Source organism: Aethalodelphis obliquidens, unplaced genomic scaffold (assembly GCF_003676395.1).
Source record: "Aethalodelphis obliquidens isolate GAN/ISIS:26980383/991018 unplaced genomic scaffold, ASM367639v1 scaffold46, whole genome shotgun sequence".
NCBI classification, from domain to species: domain Eukaryota; kingdom Metazoa; phylum Chordata; class Mammalia; order Artiodactyla; family Delphinidae; genus Aethalodelphis; species Aethalodelphis obliquidens.
The window spans coordinates 4,018,286-4,035,548 of NW_020837990.1; the positions used below are offsets into that span (position 1 = coordinate 4,018,286).

Here is a 17,263-nt window from a genome sequence, read left to right on the forward strand (position 1 = left end):
TTTTTCATATCTGTGAAATGGAGCACCTAGGCCTAATTCATCCCTCACTTCTCAGCAGAAGAGACTGTGGCCGGAGCCTGTAGTTCACAAGTGGGTCCTGGAAAGGTTGAGAGAAGATAAACGTCCTCCAAGTATCCGGTGTGGTGCTCCTGGCAGAAGACCAAGCAGCAGGCGAAGACAGATGACTCCACACGGTACACTGGCCTGGATGCCTTGCTAACGGCAGCCAAGTCTCCCTCATCCCTCTGAATATGTGGTGGCAGCAGGGGTGGGGCAGGAAGGAGAGGAGAGACAGCCTCGTGCAAGCACACATGCAAGCAGACGCCCTCATGGACAGTCTTTGGCAAAATATTTACTCTTGCAAATACGTATTTTGTACACTTATTGTTAAATAAAACCAGTTGGCATTTTTGAGCACTGACCAATATCTGGGAGAAGAGAAATGTGAAAACTGACAGGTCAATTCAAGATTCAAAACTTGCCATTAGATAGTTCATCCTGCAAACACTTCCGAAGAAGTATCCCTATGGGCCAGGCACTGTGCTACACCCAGGAATGCAGACATAATAAGAAAGACACAGATCTCCTAAGGTGTTCGGCAGGGGAGGGACCTGTGTCCCAGAAAGCTTTGTACATGGATTCCGTCTCTAGATGACAGATGAAGGAGAAAGTCATCAATTTCTATTTGTCACTAATGTGAAAGACCAACTGATTGCTTATATGGGTGACTCAATTTGGCAAAGAGATCAAGAGTTACACACTGCTCAGAATCTCATAAATCACATCACGTGGTCACAGTATGAAGGGGAGCCCACTACCCAAAAAAACCCACAGTGAGTCCTCGGCAAGGCACAGGATTCTGTTGGTATATTTGGATCTTGGTGTGTCCGATATATTTAATACATAGCAGAACAGGATAAGAAAACCAGTGCTTTTTATTCCTCCCCCTTGCCTCCCCCAATTCTTTTATTATCTTCATCTTCATAACATTTGAATGTTCTATGTTTAACATTCTCTCTGCAGGACTTGGAGCTCATTGAGGGAAACCACCTCAGTAAAAAATGGGAGTTATAAAGGGCTTGGGGTCCTAGTAAGGCGGAGTGTCAAATAAATCCAAGCTCTGGCTGCTTCACCTCACGGGGGAAACTTCAACAAGAAAGAGGTTCAATGGCTACAATAACCTGCTGATGTCTAGTGCCACCCACGCTGATCAGGACTCTGTACCACCCTGAGCAAGCCTTTCAAATCCCCAGGCCTCAGTTTCCTCATCTGTCTGATGGACTTCGTCTGGGTCCTTAGGAAATTATTTGGGAGTAGAAGAATCAAAAAAGAGCAATAGACTAGAAAAGCAATAATGATTCCATCTTTCAATTCCTTTGCCAGATAGAACACAATATAGTTAATGTGACTGCTGTGATAATGGGATAATCCCACATGTCTCCAGGGGTGTAGAGCTGCAGTACAGCAAAGCAGAAAGAGAAGCTTTGGAGACAGGTTCGAATTGCAGCCTCTGTGTGACCTTAGATGAGTTACTTAAACTCCCCAAGCCTCTGTTTCTTCATCTATAACACCTGGTCATTAATTCTGATGTGAAGATTGCCCGAAATATGTGAAACACCTAGCACAGTGCCTGGCAGAGAGTGGGGTCTTTCCAAGTGGTAATTATTGGGGGGGTCATTATTATTTAGCACTGTGTCCTCAGTGTTGGCACACAGCACTCAATAAATACTTGTTGAGTGGATTCATAAATGAATAGTTGAATCCCCGTTTTTACCATTAGAGCCAAAACTTGCCTTAGAACCCAATCAGGATCTCCAGCCCGTTCCTCTTTTCCCTTTTAAGTAAGACAGATAGATGGACGTTTTCTCTTTCTCCTCCTTCTCCTTTTTCTTCTACCTCTTCCAATAAGTCTACCTCTTGAAGTACAGGGAAGACCAGAAGAAACTTTAGAACAATGATGCTGAACGTGCTCTTGGGAGACCACATCTCCCAAGGGCCGTGGACTCACCCACCCACCCATTCACTGAGTTTGTGTGATATGCTCACATACGTCAAGTGTCGGGACCTGTGTTACGTGGTCGATCTCCCTTGGAATTCAGAATCTGGTGGGAAAACGCCATAACACTCAGAGCACAACCCAGTGAGTGTGCTGGAACAGGGGAATGGGAGAATGGTTGGAAAGAGATGATCTGACTGCCACCAGCCCCGCCCCCTACTTGCTGTGTGACCTTGGCCAAATCACCACCCCCTCTGGGCCTCCCTCCTCATCTGCGAAATGAGCAGGTTGGAAAATGGAATCCATAGAATCCTACGGTTCTAAGATACGATGACGATCCCTTTAAGTCATGGAGGGCTGAAGAGATGGTGAGGGTGGTCTTCTCGGGGCACTTATTAACTGGCGGCTCTCACAGTCATCACTCAGAGGACCCAGAGGGACAGAAGCAGAATCAAAAGACATTTTCAGAAGACAGATGGCTGAAACAGGTTGACATATGTGTGAGAGTTTGGGGAATTTATGTGGGCAGCCTCACCATCATAAATAAAATCCCTTTCCCTCTCCCAAAGCCTCATTCGTTGAGTAAACACCGGACACTGTAATAGACAATTTGGCTGTATCTCCCGCCCCGCGCCTCACTTGAATGAAAACCAGCAGTCCCACGGCAGGGTAGTGGGCTCGCCACCTCTTTCCAAACATCCACGTTGTCACCAGCTGACAAGCGGGGCGGGGGTTGGAGCGGGCGGGGCAATTTATCTCCGAGATTCCCGGTCCCTGCGTGCAGCCTCGCTCTCGCAGCCATCTACTCTGAGGCTGGAGGTTTGGGAGGAGCCCCAGAAGAATCAAATGTGGGGAGAAGTGACCCGTGGGAAGTGGGGGAAGGAGCAGCAGCCCCTCCCTTTCCTGCGAGCCTCTGGAGGACTTGGGGGACCCGTCGCCATCAACGCTGGTCCAGCCCATCTGTGTGCAAGGCTGCCTGCCGCTAAGCACAGCTACTTGTGTTTTCTTGACCTACTTCTCCTCCCATCCCTGCCCTACTCCACATCCCCTCTGGAGTCCGTGTAATTAGCACCTTTCCGTCCATAAAGCTCCCGGCTCCCAGGATAACCAAGGAGACAGCAAAACAAGCCCTGGCATTGCTGTTGTGGCTTTTCTTTACTTTCCTCTCTCTTTATTGGCTTCACTCTGCTTCCTGGCCTCTGGAGACTAGGCCCAGTCTGACCTTGCCAGCCAGCAGGGCCCCTGGCTGGAGATCAGCTGGACGTGGCCTGGCATGAACCAGAACGAGTGCCAGCAGAGAGGACAGAACTGGACAAGCATTGTTCCCAGTGTGGGGATGGGAGCCTGAGGGGCCCTTTGAAGCCCTCCACTGTCGCACAGCAGGCCAGACAGGGATCTGTCAGCTCCACTTGCTGCTTCTCTCCCGGGGAACAAGTGTCAGGAGAGCCGAGGCCGCGAGGAGCTGCCAGTTCCGGCTCAATCCCTTTCCGCTTCCCATTAGCCACAAATGGAAATGGACGGGTGACCACTTTAGCCACTCATTTAGAGGAGAAAACCTCACAGCAAATGCTGAACAACGAGGCATCTTATAAATTACGCATCTTAAGGACATGAACTGTTTTATATTGCCGCTAAGCAGAATTAAATTAGGTTTTGAAGTTTCAGTAGAAGTGAATGGGGAAGAGGGAGGGAAGATTTTGTTTTTAATTCCTTTTTTCAAGTATGCAGAGTGGTGACCGAAGGCAGGATGAGGGGAAGAACTGAGTCACTGGTCTTTGTTTCTGATTCCAATCAGCTGCCACTGCATAGGCGCGGAGAGACGTGCCCATGCACCCACGACGGAACACGGAGTAGCTCGGGGACCTGCAGCTCAGCCTCTGGCCCATGATGCCTGGCCTTGCCAGGGCCTCCTGACCACCCACCATCATGCCCGTCTCTGGGACCTCAGAACCAGTCCTAACTGCAAGTAGAGGAATTCGGGAGCTTGCGGCCCAGTCCTTGGGTTCCTGCATCATGATCTTCATTCTAAATCATCCTCTAACCCTTTCAGGTTCAAGTTTAGAATCCTGCCTCACTCACAGGATCCACTTTCCCCCCTTCCCACCCCAGTCTGGGCAGAGGGGCTTCACGTGGGCCCCCGTCTGGATAACTTGCCTGGTGTTTGGGTCCCTCTAGGGCTGTTGCCTGGCCTTGCCCGGGGTTCCTGCCATTGGACTAATCTTCTTGTGACCAACACACCTGCCTGGATTTCTCACTGCTGTGCCTCACCTGTCTGTCCACTATGACTCCCTTCCCTATACACATGTACACACCCCAATCCCTGATACCCCACGTCTATCCCAGGCCATCAGATGACCACACAGTGTCTGCTGGACTGGACTGTGTCTCCTTGTCCCTACAGCTGGGGCCATGTCCCCAGGACCCGGATCAGCAGGCAGTGGCCCAGCCTGAAGTTAAGGAGCTTTGCTCAGTCTTGGAGGTGTTGGGGGGCAGGGGAGGCAGTTGATTTCTCAGGCACTCCTGGACCCCGGAAAGAGCCAAGTCTTCCACCAGGCACGGGGACGCTGATGGGGCCAGTGGCGGCAGTGCCTGCCCACACCCAGAACGGGCACCCCCATGACAGCAATGACAAGGGAGGGAGCTGGTGGACACATGCCACTGAAGTGCCCTGTCCTTCCCCTCCAGAACCAGGGCAGGGCGAGCAGACACCAAGGCAAAGGCCCTGCCAAGCAGCTGGGTCAGGGGCACCAAGAACACTTCATCTGAACACACCCTCCAGGAAGCCTTCTTGGATTGATCAGAGGAGAGAAGAGATGATCTCTGCTCTGCTCTCTAGCCCCTGGATTTGGAAGCCCCGTGGCCTTCACCTACAGCTGTGACCAGCTGAGTCCATCACAGACTGCAAAAGGCACTCAACATCGTTTTTCTCATCACAAGAGGAGCTGGGCAGCTTGAGCAGATTGTAGCTGTCAGCCTGTTGGCTGCCCCCCCCGCCACCACCACCCTTGTCCCAGCCAAACTCAGGGAGGGCAGAGTGCAGGGTCAGATGTCCCCTGCGGACACCTGGGGTGTGGAAGGGGCATCGCCCAGGGCTGGGCTGCCCCCAGGGTGCCGCAGGGGCAGCACTTACCAATCCTCAGGGAGTGCGGACTGCAGGCAACCATCACGAGCCACGTGGGAAGCAGCACCAAAGGCGCCCAGACGCGGGGCATCTTCTATGAATCCTCATGGAGCCCTCTGCTGGTCTGGGCATGACATAACTCTGCGGGAGAGCGAGGAGCACATGAGTAAGAGTCCTATCGGCCCAGGGGCCCGAGCTACCACCCACACGGCCTCTGTGGAGAGGACCAACACTCCCTCCACGAATCGCTGTGCCTGTAGGGGAGCTCCAGGCCGGCTCCAGGCCTCTGTCCTTCCTGCCTCTGCCCAGACTCACAGAAGCCTCAGGTTCTAAAGCCATCCCCCACCCCGACCGCCATCAAATCGGGGGCAGGAGGGTGTGACTGTGGTTGAATGATTCATAGGGCTCCACTTTTTTAAAAATGTCTAATTGGGGATGAAAACTTTCATCTGCTCTTAAGAACAGGAGCCATGGGTGAGCAGAAAAGGAGTGGGTGGGAAGGTTAGGCCATCGTCCCGGGCACGCCACATGCCCTGCTCTCTGGAGAGTGATGCTGGGGAAGTGATGGGTTCCAGTCCAGCTCCGCCACTTGCCAGCTGGGTGGCTTTTCTCGGTCACTCAACTCCATTTCCGCTCAGGTAGACTTGGCATAACAACACGTGCCTGGATGGGTTGAACTGAGGCCGAGGAGAACACAGGAGAGGCCTGGCCTAGAGCAGGGGCTACACAAATGTCAGCTCCTCCCTGGCCCAGATGGGAGAGGTCACTTCTCAGCAAATACTGAGGGCAGAAGCGCACATCCCAGTCATCAGCTGGTTTCCACATCTGCTGAAAACGAACCCTTCTCCATCCTTCCTCCACCAGCCCCTCTCCCTCCTGAGGCCGGGGTCAAAGCCAGAACCTTGAAGGAGCTGCCTCCCTGCAAGGCAGCATGGGTATTGTCCCTCCCTGAGACCTCCTGGCACCCTGAGATCAGAGTCTGCAGGCCACCAGCCCTGCCCCATCACTGGGGTGAGGGAGGGGCTGGTGAATATGCAAATATGCTAAACCAAGATCACCTTTGGTTAGGAGACTAGTATTAAAGTGATTCATCCCCCCACCTCCAGACAGACAATCCGATAGAAAAATAGGCAAATGACTAGAACAGACACTTCGGTAACGGTATATCAAAAGCTCTTGGAGCACACTTGGAAAGGTATTCAGGAAAATGCAATTTTTAACTGCAATGAGATATCATTATACACCCACCAGAATGACTTTAAAAAAAAAAAAGATACTATCAAGTGTTAGCAAAGATGTGGAGCAACTGGAACTCTTCTACTGTGTCAGTGGGAATGTAAGTCAACGTAACTGTTGTGGAAAACTGGTCTATTAGAGCTTTACACATACCCTAATGTCCAGCAGCTCTACAATAGGCATTTCCAGTAGAAATGCATGTATACACTCACCAAAGACATACTAGAACGTTCACAGCAGCACTCTTTGGGCTTGCCCAAACTGGAACCTAGCCAGATGTCCAGCAGCAGAATGGAGAGAGACATTGTCCATTCATACAATGGAATCTTATATGGAAATGAAAATGAACAATCAACAACTCCGTGCACCTGTGTGGATGAATCCCACAAACATAATGTTGAGGGGAAGAAACCAGGCACAAAAGAGTATTTACAGTATGATTCTATCCATAAAAAGTACAAATGCAGACACAACCATTGTGTGCTGTAAGAAGTCCAGCTAGCGATGACCCTTGCAGGCGGGGGGTGACTAGAAGGGGACACAGGGGGTGTTCTAGAGGTGCTGATGACATCCTGTTTCTTATTCCAGGTGCTGAGCAAAGTGTGCTCAGTTTGTGAAATCTTGTCGAGCTGTACGTATCTGATGATAATGTTCACTTTTCCGTATGTGTGTTATACTTAGTAAAGATTTTGTTTTATGACAATCCCCCCTCCCCACAGAAGCTCGGTGTTGCAGCCTGACCCAGTACCTCGCAGCTTCCTGCACACAACTAGGGCCCTCTACCTGCAGCGTGCTCCTCTCCCCCCGACCCTTGCCATGTGCCAGGAGCGGGTGCCTCTCTATGCCATCCCAGCAGTGCCAGCTTCTCAAGGGCCAGGACTGTTTCCAGTTTACTGCTGTATCCCCAGAGGTTATTTATACAGAACAGGTGCACAGGAGATATTTGTTCAATGGATGGAGGGTCTCAAGCCACTGCCTGCTATAAGGAGACAGAGGAGAATAAAGGATAAAGGATTGGACTGCTGCAAACCTGAAACTAACAGAACATTGTAAATCAACTACACTCCAATAAAAATTTTTTTTTAAAAAAGGATAAAGGATTGGAGCAAAGGCAACTCTGCTGTTGGCAAATCAGGCCCAGAATCTTTGTCCCTTAATCCATGGGTGCCGATGCAGGAAGAGATGAAAGCAAACACAGTCTCAGGGGAAGCTTGGCATTCTTACCCGTTATGGGTAAAGTCGACTGTTCAGTGACTGTCTCCCCACTAGAATTCAAGCTCGATGGATGTGGGACACGAACAGAAATCCTGTTTGTCTGTCTTCTCAGGGCCCAGAACGGTGCCTGGCATATATTACAGCCTCAATAACTATTTGTTGAGTGGCAAAATGAATGGACTGTCAAAGAGGAAAGAACTGTAAAAAAATGGCTAGGCTATATAAAAATAATACTACATATAATCATTTCTGTCAAATGCCTTCCATTTATGCCCAGTCAGCCCGCCGCACAATAATTATTATGCAGACCGCTAAATAGGTTTCAGATTAGCCTGCGTAAATTTTATTTGATGACAGAACTACACTTAATCCATGCAGGCCTGACAGTCATTGTTCATGGCCCTAAAGGCTGGCTGATCCTGGAGACCACATGTAAGGACAATGGCTGAGGTTTTGGGCAGCTCTTGGATACAAAGACGAGAAATAATCTCCTCCCAAACCTTACAGGGATAAAAAGAACGATCATGTCACATGTCTGTAAGGCACAAGGGCTTGCAAAATTCTTTCCATAGTCTTTATCTTATTTAATCCACAGAACAAGCTCTATTATTGACAAGGAAGCTGAGCTCAAGAAAGGTGCCTAGCTCAAGGTCAACACAGCCCTTACGAGGCAAAGCCAGGGCTAGCCAGGTCTCTGACTTCGCTGGGTATTCTTCTGTCACTTACTTATCTGCATATGAGAGCAGATCATGAAGCTTCCAGATTCTTTAACAAAAAACACAAAGAAATTTGAGGTCTTCTTTTCAGTTTAATGTTTAGACGAAGCTGGTCTTAGAACCTAACTGTGCAGCCTTTATTAACTGAAAATAATTTAATAATTTAGGAATAAAAAAAGAAATTTTCTAGAGGTAGAGCACCTACACCCTCTTCCCACTAACATCACTCCTGGGGAATTTCACCTCCACCCACGAGTTATTTCCACCTGCACGCTGCGGCTTCTAAGTCAGCATCTCAAGCCCAGAATCAAGCCCTGAACACCTGCACTGAGACGGCTTCCTCCTGAAACCTCCAGCTGGATTCCCCACAGCATTTCAGACACGCCTCATCCTAAGGAGGAGGTCTCCTCTCCCCCGCTCCCGCCATCTGCTTCTCCTCCTACGTCCTCCTTCTTAGTGGGTGGCACCATGATCCACTAGTCACCCAAGCCAGAAAGCTGAAAGGCACCCTAGAGCTCTGCTCCCCACATCTACTCAGTCAGCAAGTCCCAACAGCCCTGCCTCCATCACCACCGACCCGCCGCAGTCCAGACGTCCGCCAGCAGCAACCGGGACTCTGCGACAGCAGCCATCTTGGTCGCCCTCCCTCTGGCCTTTCCCTCTCCGTTGGTTCTCTGCTGAGTGGTCAAGGGTTCTTACCCAAATGTGAACTTGATAATGACATACCCCCGCCCCAAAGTCTTCCATAGCTCTCCACTGCACTGGGGATCAAAAGCAAATTCTTAACGCCAACAGATAAACCCTTCACGACCTGCCTCCTGCCTTCCTGTCTCTACCACCCACCCCACTGCCCCGGACCTTCCGCAGAGCTCCCTCAGCACCCACCCTTTGCCTGTGCCCGGACTGCAGTCTCACCCCGTAATGGCCCGAAACTGCGACTTCCAGGCTCACCGCATTGCCTCCCCTCTGAGGCTTTTTGTGATCCCTTTCCCATCTGCTGCCACCAAACCTTGAACATTCGTCATTAGGGCACACACCCTGCTTATGACGATGCTGCCTGTCTCCCCACAGAACGGTCAGCTGTGAGGCAGGGGCCGTGGCAAGCACCGGCACACTGTCCGGCACACGGTACGTGCTCTACTAATATTGGCTGAATGAAATCGATGAACAGATGGTGTCAAAAAGGCATTTTCTGAGTTTACACCAAGATGAAGTAAATTCCCAGTCTGGGTTGTACATTTCGTATATTCGCTGTGGTTAATACAAACAATCTAAGCAGACAGAATGTTCTAGATAAAGGCAAAGGGTCATCACATCAATATATGTTGAAAAGGGGAGGGAAGCATTTACTGCCCTTCTCTTCTGTGCCTGGGGCTTGGACTGACCGTCACAGTTAAGGACACGGGTTTGAGTCCTGCACTGCCATGTAGTAGCTATACACCATGGGCAAGTGAGTTAACTTCTCTAAACCTTGATTTCCTCATTTGTAACATGGGAGTGATAAAAGTACCCTCGCAGAATCATTATGAGGAATGAGGACAAAATATGTATCCTGAGCTGCTCGAAGTAATTAACTGTTCATGACTATCATTCTAACCCTATAAAATAATATTGCACGCCCACTTCACAGATGTGGAGGGTGAGGCTCAGGGAGGCTCGGTCATTCATCCAGGGTCATGCAACTAAAGCAGTAGTGCTGAAGTTCAAATTCAAGAGTCTAACCATGTGCAGTCACAAATCCCAGGCTCCTTCTTCAGCTAGAGTTGAATACGGAGGCACTGGCAGAATTGAAGTCCAAAGTGGGCATAAAAATATGGCTTCTGGTTTCTGAGGGTCTCTGACAGTCCCCACCTAAACGGAGCCGGTCTTCAATCCTGTGCTTTAGGTAACTCAAAAGGCAGAGAGAGTCTAAAGACAGAACTTTGCCATGCAACTGAGGACGCTGTTCTTGACATCCTAGGGCAGCCATGACAGTCCTAACAAGTGCACATTAAGGCCCAACGTGGAGGGAGGCCAGGTCGGATCTGCTGTGGTCCTTATGGAGGAAACCTCCGGAGCAGCTCCACCTCTCAGAGCCCATTTCCTCATTGGTAACAAGGGAATATTGATGCCTGTCTCACAAAGTGATGAGCACCAGAAGAGCGGGGAACACATTAGAATTTTCCACCTGCATCACCGGTGCCTGGCACAGCCTGGCCCACAGTACGCACTCAAAAAATATATATCTGTTGAAATAATGAAAGAATCCAATCAGGTAATATATGTGGAAAAGGCTCTGTGGGCATGAACTATTTCCTTGCGAGTTACTTTCAGAGCCCCTGCCCATAAGGAACATACAGTCCAGGTGCAATTCCTCCACCGAACAAGCTCAGCTCTCCTGCTCTGAACCTCTAGCCAGCACAGGCAGCATCTCACCGCACGCTGATCACACGCTGATCGCATGCTGCCCCGTGAGCGCTTGAAAGTCGTGCTGCGGAATCAGACTGGGGGTCGAGGCTTCTTAGGTCTCATCTCTGCTTTAGCATTTACCTGCCTGGGATGTTTCTGGACCCAAACACCAGAAATGAGAGGTCCCCACTTTCTCCAGAGGGGGAACCTAATCTCCATTTTTTCAGTATCTCAAGACTCCTCGACTTCCTCAAGCTAGAAGATCCGCTCACGTCTCTTTCAGACCTCAATGTCTGTGACTCTCTCTCTGGTACTTGTATTTTGAATGAAGCCCCATGAGGACAGGGCCTTCTCCCTCTTATTCACTGCTACACCCCCAGCACCTAGAACAGTGCCCGGTGCAAGGCAGCTACGAACAAACATCGACAAATGCGTGAACGAACGAATGAATGGCTATTTAACTTTGCACGTATTTACGCCTTCTCTCTATTCCAGATCATACGCTCCTGTAAGGCAGGGGAGCACCTCTCTCAGGCACGTATCTTCCTGACACATTTGCTATGATGCTTATCCCGAGGAGAAGCTCCACGAATGTGTGCTGACTCCCGACCAGCACTGGTTAACATGCACAGACAGGCACCTCCCGCAATAGGCCCTGTGTTCCGCAGTGAACGGTGTCTGGACTCCCCGACCCCAGTTGTGCTAGATGGCCTCTCCTCTCCCGACTTGTCACCAGTCCCTCCGCTGGTCTCTCTCGCCCCCATAGGGCTATTACACCATTAATCGTGATTTTCCAGGGTGGGTCCGAGAGGAGGCTGACAGCCACCAGACAGTGCTTGGTGGCGAGAGGACAGAGGAAATCAGAGGGGCAGCCAGATTAATTACAGGTTTCCTCTCAGCTCTAGGCAACAAGATCTTGATTACTCCTCGTGACGCTCCAGGCTCCTCAAGACAAATGCACGTGGGCTTCTCTGCCCTCCTGACTACGCTGACAGAGAGAAACTCCCAGCAGTGGCCAGCAGCCTCCATGGCACATGCAGGCGGTGCGGTGGCCAGGGCAGAGGAGCGGCACCCCAGGCCCTGCGGCTTCCTCGGGGACAGTCATCCTCTGTGACCTGATACAGCTGGGCAGTATGCGTAAGCATCCTGTCTCCCTGGCAACAAGCATGCGATGATGCCCAGACTCAGATCCTGTCCTGGGAGTCAGGGGCCTAGGTGTTCACTAGCTCTGAGCTGCTCTGAGCCTCTCTGAGCCTCAGTTTCTCATTCTGTAAAATGAGGGAATCAGACCAATGATCTCCAAGGTTCTTTTAAGCTCTGAGATTCTGCATTTCTAGGAATTGTACTTTATGATAACAGATAACATTTACTAAATATTTACTTTCTATATGCAAAGTACTATTTTAGACTCACTGCTCCTCAGAACGCTGCGAGGCAGACCCTCATTCGCCCCCTCAACCCCGGCAGACAAGGAACCCAAAGGCGGAGAGGTCGAGTGGGACTTGCCAAGGTCACATCGACAAATGTGACCTTGAAGCGCAGGGGCTGGTCCTGCCCAAGCCTGACTTTAGGGGAGGACATTCAGGGAGCAGGGCCACTGCACGTATCTGCTAGCACTCAGGACATGCGACTAGGGAAGCTGTTTCCAATTCTCCGGCACTAATGAGTGAGCCATGGGGGATCCCAGTCTGTCTTCCTCTCCAAACCACCTCCCGTGTATATTTCAGACCAAAGCCCTCAATCCACCTCTAAACAATGTTCCCCTTCCAGGGGCCAGAGCAGACGTCTCTGGTTTCCAATCCCGGCTGTCACTATGCATCCTTAAGCTGATTACTTAACCTCTGAGGGCTTCACTTCCACAACTATAAACCGTGGGTGATGAGGCTTCCCTTGAAAAGCTGCTGCAAGAGATCTCGGGTGTAATGCAATCAGTGAATGCAACTTCCTGTCTCTCTCCCATCCCATCCTAGGCACCCTTGACCGCATCCACACCTTCTCCGAATGCGACCACCTGCCACGCCTCTTGCTAATATTAATCCACAGCCCTCTCACCTCCAAAATGCTGCTCCAAGTCAGCCCCATCCAGAAGCTTTCCCCAAAGAGCCAGCCCTCCTTCCTCACTTAGACTCAGCCTGGCACAGGAGCAAAGGCACGGGCCGGATATGGAGAGCCGTGTGACCTTGGGCCCATCTCTTAACCTCTTGGGGCTTCCATTTCTTCTTCTGTGAAATGGGGACATTACACTCCCACCATCTACCTTACAGGGTTGCTAAGAGGCTCAAAGGAGACAATGGCTGGAGAATTACTTCGCAGGTGAGTGAAGTGCTTTCTAAGAAAAATGGTGTTTGTTGTTCCGTTACGCCAGACTGGCCAAAACATATAAATAGACTTAATACTGCTACATGATTTACACTTCATTCATTCAACAAATATTTCTGTCGTGGCAGGGTCCAGGCCCTAGGATACAGTCCCTGCCCTGGTGGAGCTTATAGTCTAGGGAGGAGACATTAATCCATACCCAGGGAGCTAGATGCCATAATGACAAATGATAGAGGAAAAGTACAGGCTGCTATAGTGTGTGTGGCGGGGTCCACATGTGGCCAGAGGGGAGGGCTTTGTTGAGGACGAAATGTTTGACTTGAGTCAGCCAGGTCCTTTGAAGGGGGCGGTGGGAAGCAGAGCCAGACAGAGGAAATAACACAGCACAGGAGATGAGAGGCTCTGGTGGGATGCAGCGCCATTAGCGTCGGAAATGGGAGGAAGCCCACGAGGATGGAAAGCCGAGAGCATCTTCTCTACGTGTCTGTTGCGCTTATGTGTCTCTCTCATTAGGCGTCCCCAATCTCTCTCTGTCCCCAAGTCCAGGATAAGGCTCTGCATCTAAAGCCGATTACCATCCTGAACCTCGTGCTGGACCCAGCATCCTTCACAGAAAAGGTGAGGAGGCCACAGCATCCAAATCTCCTCTCTGCCACAAAGGAGGTGGTTAGAGGTGAGAAGACAGAGAATTAATCACCAGTCGAGGTGAGCCAGGAGAGGTGGGAAGAGGACCACTGGGTCGGATGTGGAGGGCAAGACTGGCTCTGGACGATGAAAAATGTCCCTGGCATTTACCTGCGGCCACCGGGCTGGGCCCTGGGGAGCCAAACTCCTAACAAAGAGCATGTGAGCCGAGGCTTTGAAAGGAAATAGCTCAGTGCTGGAGCCATTTGTAACACATTTAGAGCAGAGAGACCTTGCAGGAGCGTCCACAGAGGAAGAGAGAGTGAGTGGGGAGACAGATGCAGAGAGAAACTGCTTTTAAGGACAGCATTCTAATTACCTCCAGATAAATAACAGCCCTCCCTCCCCTGCTTGGGATCTGTGTGGGTGTTCGGGAGGAAAGGGGCTGCCCTGCAGGAGCCTTGGAGTGAGGCTATGTACACGGCAACCTTCCATAAAGAGATGTGGGAAGAGCTGGGTTATGCAGCCTGGAGAAGACAAGGATGGGGGTGGGAGACGGATCTGAATTTAGCCATCTATAGTCAGAGGTGGGTTATTGTAGACTCACAGATGACGGGATGCAGACAATCTCCAGCCTCGCTGAGGTCAGAGCCAGAGGAAAGTGCTCTGTTATTGATAAGGAAGCCAGTCCTGGCCTGAGAGCATCTGGGTCACAGCCATGAGCTCCCTTCCCTTGGCCTGGCTCCATCTCGCCCACGCGGTCACCTCATGTACACACTGGCCTTTTCGGTGTCTCAGACGTCATTGGCAGAAAGGAAGGCCCTGTCTTTTTTTTTTTTTACTTGATTTTAGTTGCACTGGGTCTCACGCATGCCGCAACTAAGAGTCTGCATGCCGCAACTAAGAGGCCTTTAAAGTCCCAGCCAGAGCAGGTGAGAAGGCAGCTATCCCAAGGTTGACGCATTCCTCAGGGAGGCCCAGGACTAGCTCCTCTCCCCCAGCACTCCCAGGGGTGGGAGAAGGGAGGGGGTAAAGAAGATAGGAAAGCTAGATATTGCACAATAAGATCCATAGCAAAGTAAGTGGTGTCCCCTTCAGATTGCAAAGTGATAGACTTATCCCCCTGGTGTCACCCAAGCGCAACACAACCTCTGGGAACTGCCTAAGAGCCCACACAGAGTCCCCTTCAGCCCTTGCCCGCACCCAGCTCCATCAGCACTGACAGGCATCCGCCTGGCACCAGGCTCTGCGTGGGGCGGAGGACAGAAACTGCAGCTGGCCAGCTGCCCCCTGCAGAGAAGGTTCTAGAACTGCAGTTGGGGTAGGAGGCAGACTTGCTTTTCATTCTCAAGTGTTCTCTACTGTTTGCATTTTAAGCTAAGAGGTTGGATGGCTTTTTCAATTAAGAAATCTAGTTAATAATTTAAAAAACAATATAGAATCCCAGCTTTCTCAACGACTGGCTCTAAGACCTGGACCTGTTACTTAACCCCTGAGCCTGGGCCCCCTCCTCCATAGAGGGAGGCTAATCACACCTCAGGTTCAAGTGCTCAGCGACTGCTGGGCCTGCTCAGGTCCCTCACAGCCTCTCTGGACCACCCGTCGCTGGTCCAGGTGCTCTGGCTGCCAGGACAGTAAGGGCCGAGCCGTTGCTCAGAGGTGATCCTGGAGAGCGTTCTCGAGCCACAGTCCCCTCCCAGCTACAGTCTAACCCCAGCACCTCCTCTCCCCCTGCCTCCACGGCTACTGCCCCCAAGTCTACCTGCAGTTTCCATGCTTACCCACCCCGCCCCCTGACACATTCAAACACATTCACAGCTCTGGTTCTTAGCAGGATCCCAGGTCCTGGGTGAGAGGAGGGTCCTCCCTTGGAAGGAGAGATGGGGAGGAGGATGGGGGGCCCTCTATGTTGATCCGATCTCTGAGGGGGGCAGGGATACAGACAGCACCCTCTCCAGGAGCCACCCTGGGCTTCTGCATTAGTCACAGGCCACAGAAGCTCCCACCCAGCCTGTCAAAGCCCCGTCACCTTTCCTCTGTCGTGGCCTGGGGATGTCACAGAAACCAGAGGCAGAGCCAGCAGAGTCTTTGGGTTGAAGTCCGGAGGCTGAAGGCTTTTCACCTCCCTTTGCACATTCTCAGGGTGACTTTCAGGAAATCCTTGACTTCCTTAGCTTAGCAAAGGGGCTGTCCCTGCACTCAACACTTCCCCCGCCACAGGGCCCTTGGTGAAGGGGCACGTAAGCACGAAAGCCCAGCTCCAGCTGCCAGAAGGAGAGAGACAGGCTGTGAGTACCACTTGGGTGGGGCACACTTCCCAGATCCTGGCAACCCTGCTGCACTGCACCAGCATCTCTGCACACTCTGGGCCCACCCGGCTCTGTGCTGGGTACTAATGGGCTGTGAAAGTTCTCAGATATGCTGACTGCCCTCAAGGAACTTACTGGAAAAGTCAGATGTCCTTGTGGGAAAAGTAAGTTAAGCAGCACACCTGTAAACTCCTGATGCAAGAAAGCAATGGAGCAGCTGTTCCGTGGCCAGACAGCCTTTGTCACCAAATGGGAAGAACTGCTGGGAAGACAGAAGGTAGAAAGGCCTCCTGTGGCCCAGAAGGTTGTAGTAAGATTCTCGGAAGATGCTGGACACACGCTGAGCCCTGAGGCATGTGCTGCGCAGGAAGGGAGACCTTCCAGGCAGTCACTGTGGAAGGCAAGAGGTGTCCAAGGGACAGTGACCAGACCAACTTGGCAGGAGCACATGGTGTCTGAGGGGCCCTGGGAGAGATAAGTGTTGGGGTCAGATTCTAGAAGGCTTTGATTGCCAAGGTTAAGGAGCTTGGACTTTATCCTCCAGGCAATAAAGTGCCGCTGAAAGTTTCTGGGCCAAGGAGGGCCAGGACCGGAGCTGTGCCTAAGGAAATTGATGTGACCAGGGTGTGCCAGGTGGCCTGGAGAGCAGAGAGGCCAGGTAATGGGTACTTAGCTGCATGGGAGGGGATGTGAATGCAGGGAAGCCAACCCTGAAGGGAGTGGACCCCATACGGCCTGAATATTAGGGCCCTAGATTTTCCCACAAATGGGAAAAGAAAGTCTCTGAGCAGCCAAGTGTTGGATCTGCAAGGAAAGCAGAGTCCCAGGCAGCTCCAGAAGCAGCCTCAGTAGGACACGGGGCACCACATATAGCACCAAGCTTGGATGGGGCCCAGCCCATATGCTGGGCTCTAACGGGAGTGATTCTAGAAAAGTCTGGACTTGGAGTCAGAAGGCCGGTGTCCCAGTCTGGGCTTACCACCCATTCTTTGCACGACCACGGTCACGTCCTAAAATCTGTCTGGGCTTCGGTTTCCCAGAAAATTGAAAACATGCTACTTGCTCTGTCTGCTCCACGGGGTTGTTCAAAGATCAAAGGGGACGTTATAGGTGACCCTTGCTTCACTAGATTTTGCCAACTGTCAATCATGTCTCAGTAAGCAGAAAGTAAGGTGTTTTTCCTAAATCAGACGTCTGCAGTTGTTTAATTCTTCCCTCCTCCACCCTCACCCCCAACATTTCATTCCCTGTCTTTTGTTCTAGAATATATGTCTGACTCCCCATCTCTCAGATTTACTGAACGGATAAATGATTTACCTTTGTCTTCTGTCAAACAACT

At 51.2% G+C, this 17,263-nt stretch overlaps 1 protein-coding gene across 1 annotated transcript in view; it reads right to left on the bottom strand.

Annotated features, from left to right (window-relative positions):
- GRIK4 (glutamate ionotropic receptor kainate type subunit 4) overlaps nt 1–17,263 on the bottom strand; it is a 350,201-nt gene that overhangs the window by 305,915 nt on the left and 27,023 nt on the right. Inside the window, exon 2 of the mRNA XM_027081840.1 lies at nt 5,127–5,258. Within this exon, the coding sequence (XP_026937641.1) occupies nt 5,127–5,208 (82 nt within the window). The 5' untranslated portion in view covers nt 5,209–5,258. The remainder of the gene's footprint in view (nt 1–5,126; nt 5,259–17,263) is intronic.